At 33.6% G+C, this 22,199-nt stretch overlaps 1 protein-coding gene and 1 long non-coding RNA gene across 18 annotated transcripts in view; one reads left to right on the top strand and one right to left on the bottom strand.

The window, feature by feature from the left end:
• The window catches only part of MAPK10 (mitogen-activated protein kinase 10), a 336,526-nt gene that overhangs the window by 252,061 nt on the left and 62,266 nt on the right, over positions 1 to 22,199 (top strand). For 10 of the 17 annotated variants that reach the window (XM_003898914.4, XM_009207125.4, XM_009207124.4 and 7 more), the window contains 3 exons: positions 4 to 142; positions 848 to 1,013; positions 3,465 to 3,536. In XM_003898914.4, coding sequence (XP_003898963.1) covers positions 4 to 142; positions 848 to 1,013; positions 3,465 to 3,536 — 377 coding nt within the window. The other 7 variants (XM_009207132.3, XM_009207129.3, XR_004182576.1 and 4 more) reach the window with 6 other exon arrangements.
• On the bottom strand, positions 96 to 13,870 carry LOC110743385. Its single transcript, XR_002522355.2, has 5 exons — positions 13,768 to 13,870; positions 9,546 to 9,668; positions 6,555 to 6,618; positions 2,119 to 2,221; positions 96 to 177 (listed from the first exon to the last, which is right to left on the bottom strand). It is a non-coding gene; the product is annotated as an uncharacterized LOC110743385 (long non-coding RNA).

Genomic DNA, 22,199 nt, shown 5'->3' with positions numbered 1-22,199 from the left:
TAGTTACTTAGTAATGGAACTGATGGATGCCAACTTATGTCAAGTGATTCAGATGGAATTAGACCACGAGCGAATGTCTTACCTGCTGTACCAAATGCTGTGTGGCATTAAGCACCTCCACTCTGCTGGAATTATTCACAGGGTAAGAACACCTTCTCTAGGATTACAATTCAAATGCTTTAAGAGAAGAGGAAGAGTAACTGTAGATTATTTTCTTTATACAGGGGGCATTGGTCAAATATAATATACTTCCTCATTTCTTTGATATTGGAATTGGCACCTAGTTCACTAATTGTAGAAGGAAATTCTAGTAGTTGAGTTTGTTCAATGTTATGTTTTTGGCTCATTGAGATGCAGCTTCTTAGAAGCCTCATGCTTTCAGCTCCTTGATTGGCAGAAGTCATATGTGCAACTGAAATAAGACAATTCATTTCCATAGTTTGTTTCTGGCAGCATAAAGACAGCTGCCCTGATCTGATCTTCTGTCAGGCCTAGAAATGATATATATGTTGAAAGATTTATGTTGTCCTAAGGAGAAATGTAACAGAAGACAATCAATGATACATTTTTTTTTTTTTCTAAAACCTCATCCCAAGATCAGTGTAAATTGTGAAAATGATAATACAATTTTTTTTCTGGGATTAAAAAACCTTCTGAAGATTTTTTTTAATCCAAAAACTAACAGTTAACTTATTTGTAGCAGTAATCATTTGCCTTGTTTAGGGCTCTGTAGGTCAGGGGGACCTCATCAGTGCTACTGCAAGATTGCTATGTTGATTGAGTCAATGGAAATAACATGTTTCACTTGATACTGGCTTTTAATTTTTTCCCTTATCCTTATTGTTAGGATTTAAAACCAAGTAACATTGTAGTCAAGTCTGATTGCACATTGAAAATCCTGGACTTTGGACTGGCCAGGACAGCAGGCACAAGCTTCATGATGACTCCATATGTGGTGACACGTTATTACAGAGCCCCGGAGGTCATCCTGGGGATGGGCTACAAGGAGAACGGTAGGGATGCTTCTGGAGAGCAGCATCAAAACCGTGAATAAAATGGGTGCACGTTGTAGATAGCCAAGGGGAATGTTCTCTTTCATGTACATGCTTTTATAAGGTAGGGCTGCCAGATAGCATATTCAGGGTTTTTTTTTTTTTTTTTAATACTACTGGTAAGAAACCCTCATTAAAAATGTGAAGGATGTTATTGACAAGTCAGCTTTGCTAGAAGAGCACTAAATGTTAATAGTGAAAAAGAATTGTAAATGGAGTCTGATTAAACAGTCAAGTGGATACTGATTAGCACACGTGCCTAGATATTGAGAAAAATTGCTATTTGGGTTGCAGCTCAGCTGAGCATGAGTGTGAAAGCAGGAAGGAATCTACCGCATTTAGCCATTTGGCTTTTATGTCGTATCTCAGACTGATGGCTGTATTTCTAGAAAAAGACAAGCAAAAATGTGACACAAATCCTGGGAGTGAATATCTTCACAGACAACTTTGAAATAATCCAAATTATTTAAATTGAATAAGAATTTCTGTAATAATTTAAGTTGCTCTGTAAGAAATATTTAGAGTAGCAATTGCCTAATAAATTCTTATATATTCCAAAAATCGTAAAAAAGGAAAATGTCAAATTTGACACTACTGCTTTCCTAAAGAAAATCTAATATTCATGAACACTTTAAAATGAAGGCTGTGGAAGGAATCTTAAAAATGTATTACAATTGAGTGTTGTTGATTAAAACTAAGGATTTATTAAATATCTATTAGAAAGCATTGCAGTGTATTATTTTGATGAGACTATATCTTTCAAATAATGCACCATATTGAAAAACATATTCAATATACTTAGGAATTAAAATAGTTTTAAATTAGGATTGTATATGTATTCAATGTATCTTAAATATTTATTTTATATTCTATTGTATTTAGTTTTAGCAGACTATTTTAATAAGTTCTATAAAAATAATCAGGGTATTTTTATGTTCAGGTGCTACAGGGTACTTTTGTGAAAATTCCCTGGCCACTGAAGTTTGCAGAAACTTCTTTGTATACTCTTAGATTAGAAGACAGATAATGTATGTATGCATTTATACAGAGGAAGTTAAAAAGTCACCTCTTACGAAGGTCAGGTTCACCCTGGTGGGCAACGTCAGAGTTCTGGCACCTTTTGACTCAGAAGAGATGAATCTAGTCCTCCTCACTAGGCAATACCACATCTAATTCATTCAGAAAAGAGGACATTTTTATACTTTCTTCACAAGTTATTGAGAAACAAAGTCAAGAATCAAGAATGTACAGGAGACTGGGGTGGGGGAGAGGATCTGAATTTGCCTATTCGGGCTTTTCAGATCTTGGCACTGCAAATAGCTGGTATTAAAATCCCTTTCCCTTTCCTCACTAGAAAGAATTGCAAGTCGCTGCCTTAGGTTTTCGACTTCTCTAAGTCCATGGAGGAGGCCTGCCTGGCACCCTGGTGCTGCCCTCCCACCAACGGGTGGAAGGTTATCATGCAGAAAAACCTGCTTGCTCCCACATCAGGCATGCCCTGCTGTCCCCTGCAGCTAGCCCCGCCTTCCTTCCCCATGGAACAATTCGGCCAAATGATTATGCCCAAAAGTTCCCTTTGTCCATAATAAAAAACAAGTTGGAAAGAGGTAAAGATTGGTAAGAGAAGGCAAAGCATGTTTTCCTAACAAGTTTGACAATTTGGAAATAAATATATGTACGTAACAATTTTTAACACATTTAATACTTTTTTCACTTTCCTTCCAGATGACTCCTTTATACATGTGCTAATTCATCATATGTCCTTTTTCTTGAAATATTTCAAATGGAAACTAAAACTGATGTTTATTTACAAGAATAAACTTCTGAAGGAAAAGCTAAGTCCTAAATACCAGGAATTCCAATTCTTTTGCCTCTAAACCATGGTTCCAGTTATTTCCTGGTTTCTTGGATTTGGTTGAATTTATCTTGTTTTGCTCCTGCCCCGGCCCCCTGAAAAAAAGGTGGTCTCTTGTTGCCCTATTATCTGTAACTGAATAGAATAGAAAGTGAAAATAGCCACCTCTACAAGTTAATATCGTTTTCTCTGCATCCAGAAAATGACACAGAAAACCCTTTGGTGGCTTTTAGCTGTCACCTGCCATGGAGATACTTTTGGTTTAGCTATTGCTTTTCTCTGTCACCAACGTCACCACTTTGTGGCACTACTGAGAGGCAATGTGCAGAATCCACAAAGTAATGGTTTTTTAAAGATTAATTTGAGTTCTAATACTAGACACTGTTTATGTCATAGCGTAGTGCTGGTTTCAATTCACCTTTTGGCCAACTTTTGGTGGGAGGTGAAAATTGTACTTTTAATCAAACTGTTCTTTTTCCTCCTCCTTCAGAAGTCAATTATCTTAGTTAACTTTACTTTCCTCCCTTTTCTTCACTACCCTCTCTCTCCTGTTCTAGTGGATATATGGTCTGTGGGATGCATTATGGGAGAAATGGTTCGCCACAAAATCCTCTTTCCAGGAAGGGACTGTATCCTTGTACCTTTTGCTACAGCTTTACCTGTTTTGTTCTCTCTCCCTTTTAAACACATAATGATTTTACCAGGAGAGTAAAGATAGAAGCAAAAAGTTGGGTAAGTGGTGTTATTGTAATAAAAAAGTGATGATTTCTATAATCTGACCAGTACCGAAGACTATCTACCACAATGATTTCTTTTCATTAAATTTCAATAGGCTTTTTTCTTCTAAAATTACTTTCTTGCCTGCAACTAAAAATAGTAATGCTATTTTCCTTTAGTAACAGAGGCCACCAGATCCCAAATGATTAAAATATATTTACCTTTATAACTAGAAAAATAAGTCACTATTTGCGACACATTTTCCATCTCCTTTCTAAAACTATTTTGTGCTTCTACAATATTTAGGCATAAAAGTTGCTCTCCTTGCTGACATACTAAGCTTCTGTCTATGGCTTCATTGATTTAAACTACTCTTGACACTAAATCAAGTCTTTAACAGGTCAATATATCATATCCTCCTCAAAACATGAACTTCTGCATTTAAAAATTGTAATTATTGTTCAAGTTGCTGGTGGTCAGGTGAGTTTAATGTAGACTTCCCTCACCTGACTTGGAGATGTGACATAGACATACATACTTGTTTTCCCAATTAAATTTATAATTTCATGAAGCAATTTTGATTTAAGTTCTACTACTGAGTCCTGCAATAAAGTCCATCAGAAATTTTCCTGTAGAGCTATCTATGATTTGGGATTATCAAATGAACTGATACATTTCTTAAATGGCCATAAGTTAACTCTCTAGTAAAGGTACAGATTTGTGTTTGTAATATATAGACAATAAAGTTTACATATAATAGTAGAATATACTTTTAAAAATACAAAAATACCTTACTACATATACTAGTGCAAATCTAAGTATAACCACAATTGACAACTTTAACAACTACAATACAGGATTGAATTTAGTATATTTATTACATATGGATGTTTTGGAAATTGGCAATAACCATGTGACTCATAACTCTATTAACCATTCTATTGGATTGATAAGAAAATTTTATTAAGGAATCCTTTTATTATGTAAGAAATGTTATGATTTTTTTATTTAGGTATTTAAAAAGTCCAACAGCGAAAACCAAAAACAAAAAAGAAAATGACTCAACAAGAAGTGGGTACCATAATAAGCTTGTATTTAGGTAGACATTAATTCATTCTGCTGGATATTAATGAGATAGTCTTGAAATTCCACTAGTAATATAAGAGTAATGACATATTCTAGAACTGCACTGTCTAGTTGGTAGCCACTAGCCACATGTGGTTATTCAGCACTTGAAATTATAACTAGTCTAAATTAAAATGTGTTTTATATGTAAAATGCATACCAGATTTTGAAGATATTTTTAAAAGCATGTAAAATGTATTATTAATAATCTTATATAGATTATGTTGAGGTGATGGCATTATGAATATATTGGATTAAAGATATATGCTGTTAAAATTAAACTCACCTGTTTTTTATTCTTTTGAATGTGGACATTAAACTTAAAACTACATATATGATTGGCATTTGTGACTGTCATTTTTCTATTAGACAGTGCTGGTCTAGAAGATAAGAAAACTACATGGCAACCATTTATTTATAACCAATCTCAAGGTCTTGAATCTCTGTTTGCTCCATGTTCCTTTCCTATATTTAGTGTGAAGTATTATTTTCACCATTAGATTTTATATGGCTACTTAGGAAAATTTATTTCATTTTAAATTACTTATCTATAGTTTGGGGATTAATTATATGCCTAGTATAGTTTATTTGAACAAATTATAATGCACATTCATATTTAAATGTGCTGACTTTATTCAAAAGTAGGAATTACTCTCTTCATGCTTTTGTCTTTGGTATATAATACATTTTAGACAAAGAAGGAATCTCTCAATCAATACTCAGAGTGAATTGCACGGCCATATCTCTTTAATGTACTTGTCAGTGGAAAGCAAAAAGCCACAGGATTTCTCATTTTCATGTGACATTTTGTTACATGTCACTTGATTTCACATAGCGAGGTTGTCCTTTGAGATCTTATTTAGCTCTTCAGGCATTTATGAGGATTGCTTTTCTTCTATTTTGACAGTATTAAATTTAAAAGCCAATAAAAAAGAAAAAAAGTAAAAAGTTTTAAACTCAATCTAACCCTTCAGAAAAACAAACAAAAAATAGCACCATATTGATAATTCTATTTTCTTTTAAAAATTTTTCTCTTGGAAGCCGCCCCCCACCCCCACTTTTTATCCTAGTTTGTTTTAGAAAAATTTTTAGAGCTGAAATTATTTGTGTGAAAATTAATACATAACATTTATATCCTTGATATGTATGAACCTAGACATTAAAATAATCTCTAATACAAATAATGTAGATTATAATAAAGGTTTTCATTCATTATATAATGTCTGTATTTCTTTATCTCAAGATGATGATTACATAGTACAGCAGTCTTTAATAGCCTAGTGCCATATGTGATAATGACCCTGCAAGTGGACCTAGAAGTTAAAAAAAATTGCATAAAGACATCTACAATGGAAAGCCTTTTGCTTAAGTTAAATTTTACTGAAAAATCAGTAGATATTTTCCGATGAAATAGGTTAGAAAAAAATGTTTCCTTTTTGAAAATGTTTCCATTTGGATTTCTTAGCCCCTTTTATCTATAATTAAAATTATAACTTAATGTTTAAAGTTATGGTTATATTTAAAAAAATAAACCTATAGAAATTTCAGTTAAATAATGTGCTTTGTCAATTTTGAGTGGAATTGTTTTATTAATCTTTAAATGATATTATTATCATTTTATGCACAGGGCTTCCTAGCAACAACTGAGCAGTCAGATAACCTCTCAAACTGTGACTATCAGACACAAAGCTGAGGGCTGATTCAAGTTATTTATCGGCAGAAGAATTCCACAATTTTAAGCATATTGAAATTACTCTAACATTTATTAGAAGAAATAGCAAAGCTAAGTATATGCTAATTGATACCTTGATCTCTTCCAAGATTCTGCAGAAATTTCAAAAAACAATCAGAGTTTCACATGTCTTTCACCTGGAATTATTCAGAGTAATTTATATTAAATTACTGAGGCTGAAAAATGATGTGATAATGCTATCATAATAATCAACATTTTTCTTCTCTCTTCACAGAACTTTTAAACTTGAACCCTAAGCAAAAATAGTTAAAATGTCTTGATGAATCAGAGAATCTCATGAAATTGTCATTGATGACTGAAGTTTAACTACTTTCCCACATTCAAACTATCTTTGCATTTTGAGAAACATTGTGGGGGTTTCTTGGTGGTTGATATGATCTAGATGATATCACAGGGAATTGTCTTGGTTACTAAATTAGAATGTTGGCAAAATAAACAAAATTGAACAAAATAAACAATACATATTTGCTTTTCTACCTATTCGTTTGCTAATTATTTTAATATCCAGAGGATCACTTCTTAATACTTATTTTTCTTGTGTAAAGTATTACTTAGTTATACATACACTATCATATACTTAATTTTCACTGTAGTTTTATGATTAAAACATTTCATAGCATATATTTTTACAGTGTAGTTTATTTGAACAACATTATAATGCACATTCATATTTAAATGTCTTACTAAACATTCTTTAAACATTCGTAAACCCATGCTGACTTTCAAGTTAGAGAGTAGTAAATATGCCAAGTCAATTTTTTTTTATGTAGTCCAAAGAACAGATAAAAGAAATCAATGACTTTAGTTTCACTCAGATTTTGTTCCTTTCAATAAAATTTACAGGAAAGCAGTTTTACAATGCTTCCTTAGAAGTTTTTTCTAAGAACTATCCAGTCATTGACTGCCTCTACCTTCCCAAACCCCAACCAGGGCATGCCATCTTGTTGATTATCAAAGACACCTATTGTCCCAGTAGAATTTTCTTGAGTCCTTTCCTCAAACCTGCTTCTTTTAGATACATTCTTCAACCTTATTTTTTCCATTCTACTTCAAATGGTAGCACCTTCTTTGAGCAAACCCTGTGATGTTCCTTTATCTAAGTTCTTGGCCAATATTCTCTGGATATAAAATTAAAGACAGGCACGCTGCACACGTTTGAAAATTCTAGACCTCAAGTATATTATATCCAAAGCTAACAGCTGAACTGCTAAAATAGCTCCTCTTGCCTTTCCCTCTGAAGAACAAGAAATTGCAATTAGAATCAAAGAGATATACACATAACCTTGCCAGGGAGCCAAGTTATTAAGGAACAGGTAAATGGTTTTCCAAAAATATATTTGAAGAAATAAGAAAAACATCCTCAAATTAACTGAATGCTATATCTTTTTAAAGTTTGAATATGAACATTAGGAAGTATCAAAGTAAAATGAACAAAAATTTGTGGTTACAGATTGTTATATCCATCTAGCACAGAGATACTTTTAAATTCTTCTTACCTCTTTGAAATGATAGTGCTTAATTGCTAATAAACTTTTGCAACTAACAACTTACTATGCAGTCTAACTCTGTTTCTTAGAATTAAGACAATACAGGGTTATTTCAAACAATATAAAATTTATGGCTTTAAATAAAGTTAGGATGAAAAAATTTAGTAGGCATTCTTTCACATCTCTAAACAAATTGCACATAATTATAAACATATATTTAAAAATAAAATTATTATTTATTTGAATTTGTTTAAAAGAATACATTTTGACCACTAGCGTGCCTGCTGCTTTTCTCTTTTATTATTATTTTATGAAGATTCAAGACAGGATTCACCAGAATGGAAGCTGGAGATTCCGAGGTTGTAAAGAAATAAAAGCAAGTTTAATAGGTAGAATCAAGGAGAAAGTCTTTTTCTGATTTCTTGGCATTACAATATTTAGCGTTAAGTTTTGTGAATTGTTGCTTATTTTTCTTACTTAGATTCACATGTGCAAAATATGTACATTCTTAGTTTATGTATGTCAGTAGTCTTTTAGAATTCTATCTTTGAACTGAAGTTTAATACAAGGTCCTTTTGTTAAATAACTAAATTTAAGACTTAGTTAACTAATTTTAAAAGAAATGCTCTAACTTTATAACTGATAACTTTGTAACTTACAATTTTTATAAAATTATAACAAATAATTTTCAAAGAAATGTTCTGATTTTAGAAAACTATATTAATTCTTCATGCTATTGTGTGTTGAGTCATTCATTGAAAGAAAATTTGTCTAAATTCCACACTAAATGAAAATATACTTAGGTGTGTTAAGGAGAAGTCTCAGAAATTGTGACAGAAGAATTACATAATCCCCTAGAGAGGAAACATTTTCCAGGATAGAAGCTCACATAGTCCAAAAATTATTTAATCGTGGATCATGATCTAAGCTATTAGACGGAGTATGGAAGTAGCAATATAGTTCTTTATTTATTTAGATTTAACTTCCAGGGCTTACATTATATCATTTCTGTCTCTTGGTTAGAAGTAGGAAAAAGATAATTTAGTATAAGCTAATTTCTGACAAATAATATGACATGAGATGTTCAGAGGTCCTCACTCTGAAAATTAACCATATTTTGGTAACACCAAAACTTACTCAACATTTCTTCTAAGGAAAGTGACTCAGTATCTGAGTGTTACAATTGCAAGTGAATCTGCCTTCTGCCTATGGGAATGATAGAATGATGATGGAAGAATGTGATGAATCAGAATTTTAAAAGCCACCAGAATTCTACCTTGGCAGCTTTAGTGTACAGAACTCTTATAGAGATCCAAATGCTGTATTGGATTGTCTCAGAAAGCATAAAAATCCAGTTTCCAACAGTGATTGAATTTGCTAATTACATCTAAGGTCTATGCACAGTCCCTATTCATTGTAATATCTGACAATTTCATAAAATAATCTATTCTTAACTTGATTAGCAATATATATATATCACTAATATATTCAAATACATATTGTATTAGTATGTTTATGCATCCTAATATAGAGATATTAGTAGAGGGAAGACTTACCACTACCATCTTCCTGTTCAATAAGAGTTGGTATCAAATTCTTTTATTATGTATTTTCTGTTAGTGGGGATGGCAAATGCATGAAGTTTGGTACAGTGAGTTTATCTTGAGCCATAATCCTGTCTTGAGTACATAAAAATCTATATAAATTTATGTGCATATATTCAATCTTTGTAATTCAAGATAACAGAGCTTATCATTTCTAGGCACAAGGCTTAGCACTTTGGTAACATAGATATAAATATTCTCTAGGTATAGTGAATGGTGAGTAAAGTTAAAATGGGAATTAGAAAGATTTCCAGGATATTATCACTCAGAAAGATATATTAAAATAAAGAAAATGAAATTCAATATGTACTTCAGAATCTCAGATCTAGAGCCTATATCTCTGCATTATTTTTATGCAAAAGTTTTGTGATCTATTAAATCTATTTTGAGTTCTGCCCATGAAGATATATTTTAAATAAATGTTCTTCCTTTACATTGGAATATCTCCCAGATCCCCCACACCAAAAAGAGAACTGTGAGACATACCAGTTATTAATACCAGTAATTAAATCAACAACTGGGCCGGGTGCGGTGGCTCATGCCTGTAATCCCAGTACTTTGGGAGGCTGAGGTGGGTGGATCACAAGGTCAGGAGATCGAGACCATCCTGGCTAACATGGTGAAAACCTGTCTCTACTAAAAATACAAAAATTAACTGGGTGTGGCAGCATGTGCCTGTAATCACAGTTACTCAGGAGGCTGAGGCAGGAGAATCGCTTGAACCCAGGAGGCAGAGGTTGCAGTGAGCCAAGACCTTGCCACTGCACTCCAGTCTGGTGACAGAGCCAGACTCCGGCTCAAAAAAAAAAAAAAAAAAAGAAAAAAAAAATTAACAACTATATAGAATTAGTTTGGAGCTAAAACAACATAGAGACCGGAATTTCAGGTAGGCCATCTGTTGTTATTGTTGTTGCTGTTGTTTAAAGGCATGTGAAGAACAGAAAAACAAACAAAAGAAAAAATCAAGGGATTTTAGCCAGAAAGATAAAATTGTCCAGTTTTAGGAGAGGAATGGAGGAATGGTTAGGGATTATAGGTTATAGTTACATATTTTAAGGTTATTATTTGGATGAGGAAACATGACAATTCCTGTTTACCTAATGAAGAGAAGTTCCATAGGGTCAATGTGATTCAATATGTAGGATGCCTTTCCAAGTGATTTCAACAATAAAATAGATTGCCTAGTGAGTGGTGTTTCCTCCATTGGAAAGATTTCTTTATTATAGATGGAAATATATAATATAATTATGTAAATTTAAAATAAACCTTTCCCAAAGATATTTAATTCCCAGATATAATTTTAATATATTATTTAATAGATGATGATTTGATACATAAATAATATTTATTGGGGACTTGCTATGTATCAGGCAATTGTGCAAGGATCTTTACCAGACATAACTTTTCCAAGTCTTCTATAAAACTCTGCATAATAAATACAGCTTATCATCAATATTTTAGAGGACAAAATTGAGGTTTAGAGAGAAGTAACCTGGCCAAAGTCACATAGTTGGAAAATAATAGAGTTGGTTCTCTAGCAGAAAAAGATGAATATATCTGCAAGAGATATTGTAAAAAACTATTTTATACTAAATAAGAAATAGAAATAGATGTTTCCTAAATCCCAGACACGTTAATGGCAGAAACCATTTTTTCCAAACGTTTGAATGGAGACAGGCAAGAGAAAACACCACATATTGAGTTTTTTTATCTCAATATTTTTTGTATATCTCTTCCACAATATCTATAAAATATAGATACACCATAAATAGCAATTTAGTCAAACTGGTCTCTTCGGACAGTATGATAGGAATACTTGGAATTTAAAAATAAATATGTTTTCAGTTTTTTTCCTTTAATCAAAGATTTCTCAATACCAACCTGTTGTGAGACAGATATTACTTGAAATGACAAACACGTTAATAATAAAGGGATGCACAACTGTTTGCTCTATCTTTCCCTGATATTTCTGCATGTCAGTTGCTTTCCTGAACTGGAAGCAAAACATATTTGCTTCTTTGGGTATGCTTATCACCTTCAAAGCCATAACCATTTCTTTGCAGTGATCACTTTGTTTAGGTGTTAAATCAAACAATGGAAACTTTGAGTTTAACCCGAGTGAGATTTTCACATTGGAATGAATCTCATGAGGATCTCTTTAAGGTCACTGCCAAATTACAAGATGTAATTTGAAAAGTAAGTGGAGCAAAATTATATCGTGCTGCTATCTTAATGCCTTTCCCTATTTGCTCCCCCTCAGCATCCCTAATTCTTCTTGTTTATTTTCCCCCCCACAAGAATGCCCTCTCTTTCTGACTTTTAAGTAGAACAAGTGAGTAACCAAGTATGGTTCAAGAGAGAGAGTTCACTTTCTTGCTTCACCCTTCCCCATTTTGCCCCTCCCTGTGTGCACTCTGTCCTGGCTTCCTGGTTTTAAATTCTGGATGATACCTGGCAATAACAGAGAGACCATTATACTTTCACCTTGAATTCCAGGTTTCTTTTGATTTACAGTCTCAGAAGTAGTATCAGCTCTTTAGTCATGTTGTTTATTTCACATTGAACCATCCCATTTTGAAAGCCAGCGTTTCTTATCATTATAAGGCAACCGTGTTTATAAGAATAAGACAAGGCTTCCTGCTGAGAAACATGCTCCTTTGATGGGAGTCAATGAAACTAAGACAACATATTCTGAAACATTCATTCTTAAACTGGCTTTTCACTTCTGGAACTGCATTTATAAACAAGGGTAAATGTGTTTTATAAAAGAAACTCTTGAGGTTACTGGCAGCTCAGCTTTTTTCTTTTTTTCAAATATGTATACAAGAGTAAAAAAGAAGCTGATCTGCATATTAACACTATCTGGAATAATTTATGATAAAAATCAGTAGGATTCTAGTAGATGAATGCAAATTAGACCTTTTAAATCAAAACCTAAATTAATCATTGAGTTATAATTGCAAAGTAATATTATTCTACATTAGGTAGCATTGGGTAGCATCGTTATTTCAGTCATATGACAGAAAAGGGCCTTGACAGCCTATGTTCTCCCCTTTTCACCATTTAAAATACTAATGATCATGCCACTGGCCTCTCATCCAGTCAGTGAAAAGTCAGACTATTGCTCTATGGCATGAGTAGCCCAGTGTTTTCATTTATTTGTTGTTCTATTCCTGTGTTCTTGTTTATCTTCATTTCATTTTTGTTTTCAGTTGACATGTGGTCAGTAGGGTGCATCATGGGAGAAATGATAAAAGGTGCAGTGCTGTTTCCTGGCACTGATCGTATCCTTCTTAGCAGCCAGTGGTATCTATGGGTGTCACTCTCAATTAATTCCCTTTTGTCTCAAATGCAATACTGCTTATGGTATTTGTTCACTGTCCTTAGAGAGTTTCTGCGAGACTCAATGTCAAATATTTACAAGCTGGCATTATGGCAGAGTAACTTGGTCTCCTAGTAAGATCTTATGTGGATAATACAGTAACAAATATGAAAGAATCAATCTGATATCAAAAGGTCTGCCTTAAATCAGTTCTATCAAACTAATAACTTTGAGTACTATTCTTCCTTCTTTTTGTTGTTGTAGATGTTTCAAAATTAAGATATATTCATAGCTAGATAATAAATAACAAAGTCTTTCAGTTCTAAGACTGAAGATTTATACTTTGATATAATGAGAAATATTCATTTGGCATGGAAATTTTTATCAGATTCATGTTCCTCCACAAATACTAATTGGTTTATTTTGACATATATTTAGAAAGCATGGATGTGAATTTCATTTAAAATTGATCAACTTTTTCTAAAATTACTTTTCTCATTCACTCCATTTATGGGAATAATAGCTCCAATTCCTTCTCTTATTTTCTGCATATTATTAACAAGTGCAATACTTAAAACCTCATTAATTAACAACAGTTATATAAAATATCTGAAGAAATACACTGAAATCACTTGAATAAGTAAAAGTGATTCTCTCTTAAGCAGCAAATAATTAACAAGTAAAGATCAAGGCCAGATGTGGTAGCTCATGCCTGTAACCCCAACACTTTGGGAGGCTGAAGTAGAAGGATCAGTTGAGCCCAGGAGTTTGAGACCAGCCTGGGCAACAGAGCAAGACCCCTCTCTCTACAAAAACAAAAACAAAAAATTTAGCCGGACATGGTGGCAGTACCTGTAGTCTCAGCAACAAAGAAACTAGCCGGCAGGATAGCTTGATCCCCAAGGTCAAAGCTGCAGTGAGCAGCGATCATGCCGCTGCACTGCAGCCTAGGCAACAGAATGAGACCCTGTCTCCAAACAAACAAACAAACAAAGAGATTCCAGAGGTTCTGCAGTATTAAATATATATGAATAGTGTGTGATTAGTGATTTGTATATGGATGTATCATGGGTCCTAGCATCAGGCTTAAAAATAAGTTACTCCTTTAGTTAGTTAAATATCCCTGTACACTTAGTCACTTACGAAAGTTTTATGTCTTCGTCCTACTAAAAGTAAAACCTCTGCTTTAATAACATACTTGAAAAATAAAATTGAGCCTATAATAATGGGGTTTTAATGTGTAATTAGACTAAATCTAATTCCTAATATAGTGCATCCATACCATATTATGATTAGCCATTTGCATTGTTTCTAATACCTACATTACAATTTTTAATCAAATGTCTACAATGTAATATACAAAATCGAGGATTAATATTTATATCTGGTTTTACATATATATACATATATAAATATATATATGGTTTCATACATATATTCTCTCTACATATTAAAAGAAACAGTTCTAGAAATGATTGAATTAGGCACTCAATTTTTGTTGGAAGAAAGAACTTAAAATACTTTAGTTAAAAATAAAGTTACACTGTTTTTACTTCTGATTATTCTTACTAAAAACTTTTTTTCTAATCTTCTATTTGACACACATTTTAAGAAGTCTTTCTGTCTAAATTGCTGTTTTGTCTTCTAAATATACATTTTATTAAATGACATCTATAATTTACCACATCAATGTTAATGCTATTTGAAACTATGCTGACTTTATAAAAATTGAATTCCTTCAGATTTCTTAAAAATCAGGAGGAATTTTAAAAAACAGGACTTCTTTTATTCCCAATGAATTATAAACTTGTGTTGGCCTTTGGGCGTGAATATGAAATTGTCTTTAAGTTTGGCTGATTTTAGATAATTTGATGAAAATAGATTCAATTTGTTAACCTCTTGCTTTTCCAGAAGTTCATTGTGGTTGAATAATTGGTGACTGAAATGAATATTTGCCATCTGTAAATTAAAATGAGTGTTTTATGACCTTTGTTATGCTTCTATTAAGAAAAATTAAAACAGATTTCTACAACTGAATTACCAAATACAATTTAACATTTTTTAGAATAGTTTCGTGGGAAAAGTTGCTTGTGTATCATTTTTTAACTTGGGTGTCAAAATTCCTTGTAAACAATGCTTTAGGGTTCTGGTAATGTGGCAGTATCCCGTTCAATGCCCTTGATATTTGGAAATGAAGTCCTTTATGGAGCTCTTTTATGGGGACATATTTGTAAATTTCTTGGAGGACGAATAAGAATCATTTTCTAAAGTATGTCTTCTGATTGTGGGCTGTGGTCTCTTAATTATTTCAAACATGTTGGGTCAAGTTTTAAATCAGTCTTTTTAAAGCAAACAAATTATGAACACTGAATATCAAACAATGAACCTCAACATGTAAGACATTACTGATGTAAAAAATACTGTTATTAGAAATGAGTTATCTGAAAAGACAATAAAATTATACCTAAATCTATTAGTTAAATAGAGACATTAAAATAGAGCTGGATATATGCCATATGTATAATATACACCTATATAATACATTATAAGGAGTTATTTTTAACCAGTATATCCTCATTTATATAAAAGCACTCTCAAAACAATGATTTCTAAAAGCTCTTGGAATATGAGCTCTGCAAATCTTTTTTTTATTTTTAATTTTTCTGGGTACATAATAGGTATATATATTTATGGGACACATGAGATGTTTTGATACAGGGATGCAATGCATAATCATATCACGGAAGATGGAATATCCACTCCCTCAAGTATTTATCCTTTGTGTTACAAACAATTCAGTTATACTCTTTTAGTTATTTTAAAATGTACAATTAAATTAGTATTTACTATAGTCACCCTGTTGTGCTACCAAATACTAGATCTTATTAATTCTTTCTAACTTTTTATTTTAGCCATTAACCATCCCCATCCACCACCTCCTCTGCTATCCTTTCCAGCCTCTGGTAACCATCCTTCTACTCTATCTTGATGAGTTCAATTGTTTTGATTTTTAAAATTAATTTTAATTTTCGTTTTAAGTTCCAGGGTACATGTGCAGGATATGCAGGTTTGTTACATAGGTAAACGTGGACCATGGTGGTTTGCTGCACCTATCAACTCATTGCCTAGGTATTAAGCCCAGCATGCATTAGCTATTTTTCCTAATGCTCTCCCTCCACCCACCTGGCTTCCCTGACAGGCCCCAGTGTGTATTATTCCCCTCCCTGTGTCCATGTGTTCTCATCGTTCAGCTCCCACTTGTAAATGAGAACATGTGGTGTTTGTCTTTCTGTGCTTTGCTTATTTCACTTAACATTTTTAAATGTATCACATTTTCTTTATGCATTCATCTCTTGATGGATGCTTAGGTTGCTTCCAAGTCTTGGCTATTGTGAACAGTGCTGCAACAAATATGTGAGTGCAGGTATCTCTTCAATATACTGATTTCCTTTCTTTTGTGTATATACCCAGCAGTGGGATTGCCAGATCATATTGTAGCTCTATTTTTAGTTTTTTTGAAGAACCACAGAACTGTTCCCCTAGTTATTACATGAATTTACACTTCCAGGAGTGTACAAGGGTTCCCTTTTGTCTACATCTTTGCCAGCATTTGTTGTTGCCTGTCTTTGGATGTAAGTTATTTTAATTGGGGTGAGATGATATCTCATTGTAGTTTTGATTTGCATTTCTCTGATGATCAGTGATGTTGAGCACTTTTTCGTATGCCTGTTTGTCATTTGCATATCTTCTTCTGAGAAATGTCTATTTAAATATTTTGCCCATTTTTAATCAGATTATTAGATTTTTTTCCTATAGAGTCGTTTGAGCTCCTTATATATTCTGGTTATTAATTCTTTGTCAGATGAGTAGTTTGTAAATATTTTCTCTCATTCTGTAGGTTGTCTTTTCACTTTGTTGATTATTTTATTTGCTGTGCAGAAGTTTTTAGTTTGATATGATCCCATTTGTCCATTTTTGCTTTGGTTGCTTGTGTTTGGGAGGTATTACTCCATAAATTTCTGCCCAGACCAATGTCCTAGAAAATTTCCCCAATGATTACTTATAGAAGATTGATAATTTCAAGTCTTATATTTATGTCTTTAATCCATTTTGATTTGTATTTTTGTATTGGTAGGAGATAGGGATCTGGTTTTATTCTTCTGCATATGGATATCCAGTTTTTCCACACCATTTATTGAAGGGACTGTCTTTTCCCCAGTGTATGTTCTTGGCACCTTTGTTGAAAGTGAGTTCACTGTAGGTGTGTGGATTTGTTTCTGGGTTCTATCTTCTGTTCTATTGATCTATGTGTCTGTTTTTATGCCAGTATCATGCTGTTTGGTTACTATAGTTGTGTAGTATAGTGTGAAGTCAGGTAATGTGATTTCCTCCAATTTGTTCTTTTTGCTTAGGATAGCTTTGACTGTTCTGGGTCTTTTGTGGTTCCATATAAACTTTAGGATTGTGTTTTTTATCTGTGAAGAATGCCATTGTATTTTGATAGGGACTGCATTGGATCTGTAGATTGCTTTGGGTAGTATGGACATTTCAGCAATATTCATTTTTCCAATCCGTTAATATGTAATATCTTTCCATTTTTTTGTTTCCTATTCAATTTCTTTTCATCAGTGTTTTATAGTTTTTATTGTAGAGATCTTTCACTTGTTCGCTTAAGTTATTTCTTAGGTATTTTATTTTATTTGTAGATATTGTAAATGGGATTACTCTTTTGATTTCTCCTTCAGATCGTTCACTGCTGTCATACAGAAATGCTACTGATTTTTTATGTTGATTTTGTATCCTGTGACTTTAGTGAATTTATCAATTTGAATAGTTTTTTGATGGAGTCTGTTTTTGCAAACATAACATTATATCATATGCAAACAAGAATAATTTGACTTCTTCTTTTCCAAGTTGAATGGTCCAGAAATGCCATCCAAGAGCCAAATCCTGAAATTGGTACCTCAAGAGCCTGCTTGGTGCTCTACCCACATTGTGGCCAAGCTGGTACCTAAGGTATAAGACAAAGTTCCCTTTACTTTCCCTCTGCTTTTTTGTCTCGCCCCATAGTCACCACAACTGGGGATGTGCTGAGTCTCACCTGAGGCCAGCAAGTCTCAGAGTTTTACCCAAGGCCCTCAATATAGTACCGGGGTATTGCTGCTGGTTATTCAGGGCCCAAGGACTCTTCAGTTAGCAGGTGATGAATCCTGATACGACTGGGTCTTTCCCTTTAAGACAATGGGTTCCTTTCTGTCCTAGGGTGTGTCTAGAAATGTCATCTGGGAACTGGGGCCTGGAAGGAGGTCTCACAACTCTGATTGGTGCCCTAGCCTATTGTGGTTGAGCTGATATACAAAATGCAAGGCAAAGTTCTTTTCACTCTTCCCTCTCCTCTCCTCATGTGGATGAAAGAGGTCTCTTTTGGAGCCATGAGCTATGCACCATAGGGGTAGAGGTGGGGGTATGCCAGCACTCCCTTAGCTGCCCTGGCTGGTGTCTCAGTAGGTCACATGCCCCAAAAGTCTATTGACTCTGGGCCCAGTTCAGCACTAGGACTCTCCTAGGAGTTGCAGTCCTAGTGACCCTACTGCCTTTCAAGTTTATTCTCAGCCCAGAGAAGTTTCACCTGCAGTGGTAAGGCTTGTGGGAGCTCAAGTTCTGACTGCTGGGATTGGCGATTCCCCTCTGGCTAGGGCTGGTTTAAATGCTCCTTCCATGGGCAGGTGTCAACTGAATTTGGTTTGTTTTCACTTTCTGATATAACAAGGGCAGCACTGAGTTCTTTTCCTCACAAATGCTGTGCTCTCCCTCTCCCCAGCACACAGAATTGCTGCTGGGGGATGGGAAGGGGTGGTACTGGCAATTAAAGACAGTTTCTCCTGCCTCTTCGGTGCCTCTTTCAGCAATATGGAGTTAAAACCAGATACTGTGAGTGGTCATCTGATTTTTGGTCCTTATGAAGATGTTTTTGGTAAAGGTAGTTGTTAAATTGGGGTCCTTTCAGGGGGAATGATTGGTGGAGCCTTCTATTTTGTCATCCTGCTCTGCCTCCCCAGGCACATGTCTTCTTAATATATGAACTAACTCAAGAACAAAACTTAAAATGTTAAAAAGGTATTATGTCTTTTATCTTTTGGGCCTAAAAAAGTTTAACACATTGCTTTTAGTAGATATTTTAAATATATGTGCCAAGTCTGTCCTACAGACTCTGGTTGAGTGACGGATGACAAAAGTACTCTGACACAGGTATTTTGCCTGACAGTGTGGCTAGGGGGACTGCACTCCTTAGCACCACCAATGAGAGTGCAGTGCAACCCAGAGTGCAGCCCCCATAAGCTGGTTACACTTGCATTTATTTAGTACAGATTTAATGACAAAGGCTTGGAGCAAACACAATTTGTGAATAATTAACATTGCCAACCCCCTGAGTAGAGAGCAGTCCTGTGCAGGAATGGTCAAAGGTTGGTTTCTGGAGACATAAGTAAACCAACGTATCTAGATAAGTTCCTTTACATTTCCGTGTTATCTACCCTTTGCCCTCAGGCTCTGGGTAACAGAATTTGGCTGCCTTCAGCCATTTCTCCTCTGAAGCTTTTGCAAAACCTCCCAGCCTTCGAAGAAGGTTTGCATCTTTCCCTATAACTTTTTCTTACAATTTTCCCACCATCCTGACTGAACTCTTATATATATATGTTAATTAAATTTTATTCAATCAAATGTGTTTTTAATGCTCTACAAATGAATCAAAATTTAACTGTTGGGATAATTTGGCGGGGGGAGATGTAATGAATTTTATCATAGCTGATATTTTTACTTAAGAAATTATAAAATATTTTATATTAAGTGAGTTAATATTAAATGCATAGCTTTTGAACAAGATTAATAAATAGACACACATATGCTACCACTCAAGTTAAAAAATAGAACATTATCAATACTTTCAAATACTTTTATGTGCTCCACACCAAGGGCAAACTTCCTTTTCCACAGAGTTAGCCACAATTCTAAATATTTGTTTTTAGCATCTCTGCGACTTTCCTTATGTTTTTACTATATGCATATTTATCCTTAAGCAATCTATGGTTGAGTTTTATGTATTTTACATACCATACTGTCATCGTTATCTTGTGACTTGCTTTTTAAAAAAGTTAACATAGTTTTTAGATTTATTCATGTTCATGGACTGAACATAGTTACCTCATTTTCATTGCTGAATAGTATTTCAGTCTGTGGGTATCTATAACTAACCCATTACCCTATAAGTAAACTTTGGAATATATACAGATTGTATTTTTTTTCCTTTAATAAACCATGGTATATGAATATATGCTTATAAGAGCACATGTGCAAGGTTTTCTTAATAATAAATACCTGGGGTCATAGATGTACACATTTTAAACTTTACCATGTAACATCAAATTGATTTCTAGAGTAACAGTTTATATACGTAGCTGTCTGCTTCACATCCTCATCAAGTTTTGCTATTGTCATATTTATTTTTAAATTTGTTACCAGTCCCTTGGATATAAAATACTATTTCACTGGAGGTTTAATTTACATTTCCTTGTCTACAAGGGACGCTAAGGATCTTTTCCTATGTTCATTGGCCACTAGTATTTTCCCTTGGTAAAATATCTTTTTTATAAAACAAAGAATGAACACTTTTTTTTCTATTGTGCTTTTATTTTCTGTTGATTAGTAGACATTCCTTATATAACTTGGCACCTATTTTTTGTCAGTTTTATGTGTTACAAATATCTTCTTGTATTTAGATTATTTTCCCGTTTTATTTTATAGTAATTTTAGAAGTTGGCAATCTGTTTTTTCCTGTAATTTATATGTTTTATGTCTTAAGAATCCTTATATAACACTATCTTGTGCTATAACATTACTGCAAATATTTTAAAGTTTAGTCTCTTACATTTAAACCATTAGTCCACATGGAATGGATTTTTTTGTGTATGTGTGAAAGAAGGACCCACTTTATTCCAGTTTCATTTTTTGACTAACTTACTCTTTCTTCACAGATCTATAATTCTGTCTCTCTAATAAGTTTCCACATATTTGGTGGGGAAGTGTCAAGTCCTGGGCTGTATATTCTGTTCCACTGGTTTGTGTATCTCTGCACGATGAACACCCTTTCTTAATGAATATAAATGTATGCTGTGCACTTAGATCAGGTAGGGTAAATACCCTTTGTTTTTTGTCATCTTCAGAATTATCTTGACTCTTAATGCACCATTGCTCTTCTATTAAGATTTTAGAATTGGCTTATTAACTTTTTAAAAAAGATCCCTATTGGTATTTATTTTGGAGTTGTATTTAAAGTTCAATTTTGTATAAAATGCTATTTTAATTAAGATGATTCTTTTAATTTTTCTTCTGAACATAAAAGGATCTTGGCACATGTTCATTTAGATAGTTGTTGTCCTGACTTAAATACACTATTGATGTTCGGTATTTCAGTTTTCTTTTTAGGCTCATAAATTGACAATATTATTCTTTTTCAAATAAAGGTGTTTGTTTAGATTCACCCTTATGATTGCCCCTTTTTTTGGCTTACCACTAGTTCTTACATTTTGACCTTTTATTTTGAGATGATTATTTTTTTTCTCCCAAAGTACGTATTTTGGAAGTATCTTTAGTGGAGTCTTTGATAATAAAACTCTTATTTTTAATAGAGGTTCTCTTACCTGAAAGATAGTTTGGTTAGATATAGAATTTTACATTGAAATTTATTTTGTTTTTGGCATTTGAAAGATATTATTCTACTTGCTTTTTGTTTACAGTATTGCTGGTGAATAATCAGTTGTCAGTGTAATAGTCATTTTAGGAGATAATCTGTCATTTTCCTTCATTTGGGATTTTTTTTCTCGGTCTTTGATTATCTGCTGTTTCTCTACTATGAGACTAGGCATGGATTTCTTTTTTTTATTTCTTTTTCTTTTTTTTATTTCTTTTTCTTTTCTTTCTTTCTTTCTTTCTTTCTTTTTTTTTTTTTTTTTCCTTTTTTGAGTTGGAGTCTTGCTCTGTCGCCCAGGCTGGAGTGCAATGGCATGATCTTGGCTCACTGCATGCTCCGCTTCCCAGGTTCACGCCATTCTACTGTCTCAGCCTCCCGAGTAGCTGGAACCACAGGTGCCCGCCACCACGGCTAGCTAATCTTTTGTATTTTTAGTAGAGATGGGGCTTCATCGTGTTAGCCAGGATGGTCTCGATCTCCTGACCTCGTGATCTACCTGCCTCAGCCTCCCAAAGTGCTGGGATTACAGGAGTGAGCC

Source organism: Papio anubis, chromosome 3, assembly GCF_008728515.1.
Source record: "Papio anubis isolate 15944 chromosome 3, Panubis1.0, whole genome shotgun sequence".
Classification (NCBI taxonomy): domain Eukaryota; kingdom Metazoa; phylum Chordata; class Mammalia; order Primates; family Cercopithecidae; genus Papio; species Papio anubis.
Note: the sequence above shows the minus strand (reverse complement) of the source record. Positions and strands in the feature narration are given on the sequence as shown.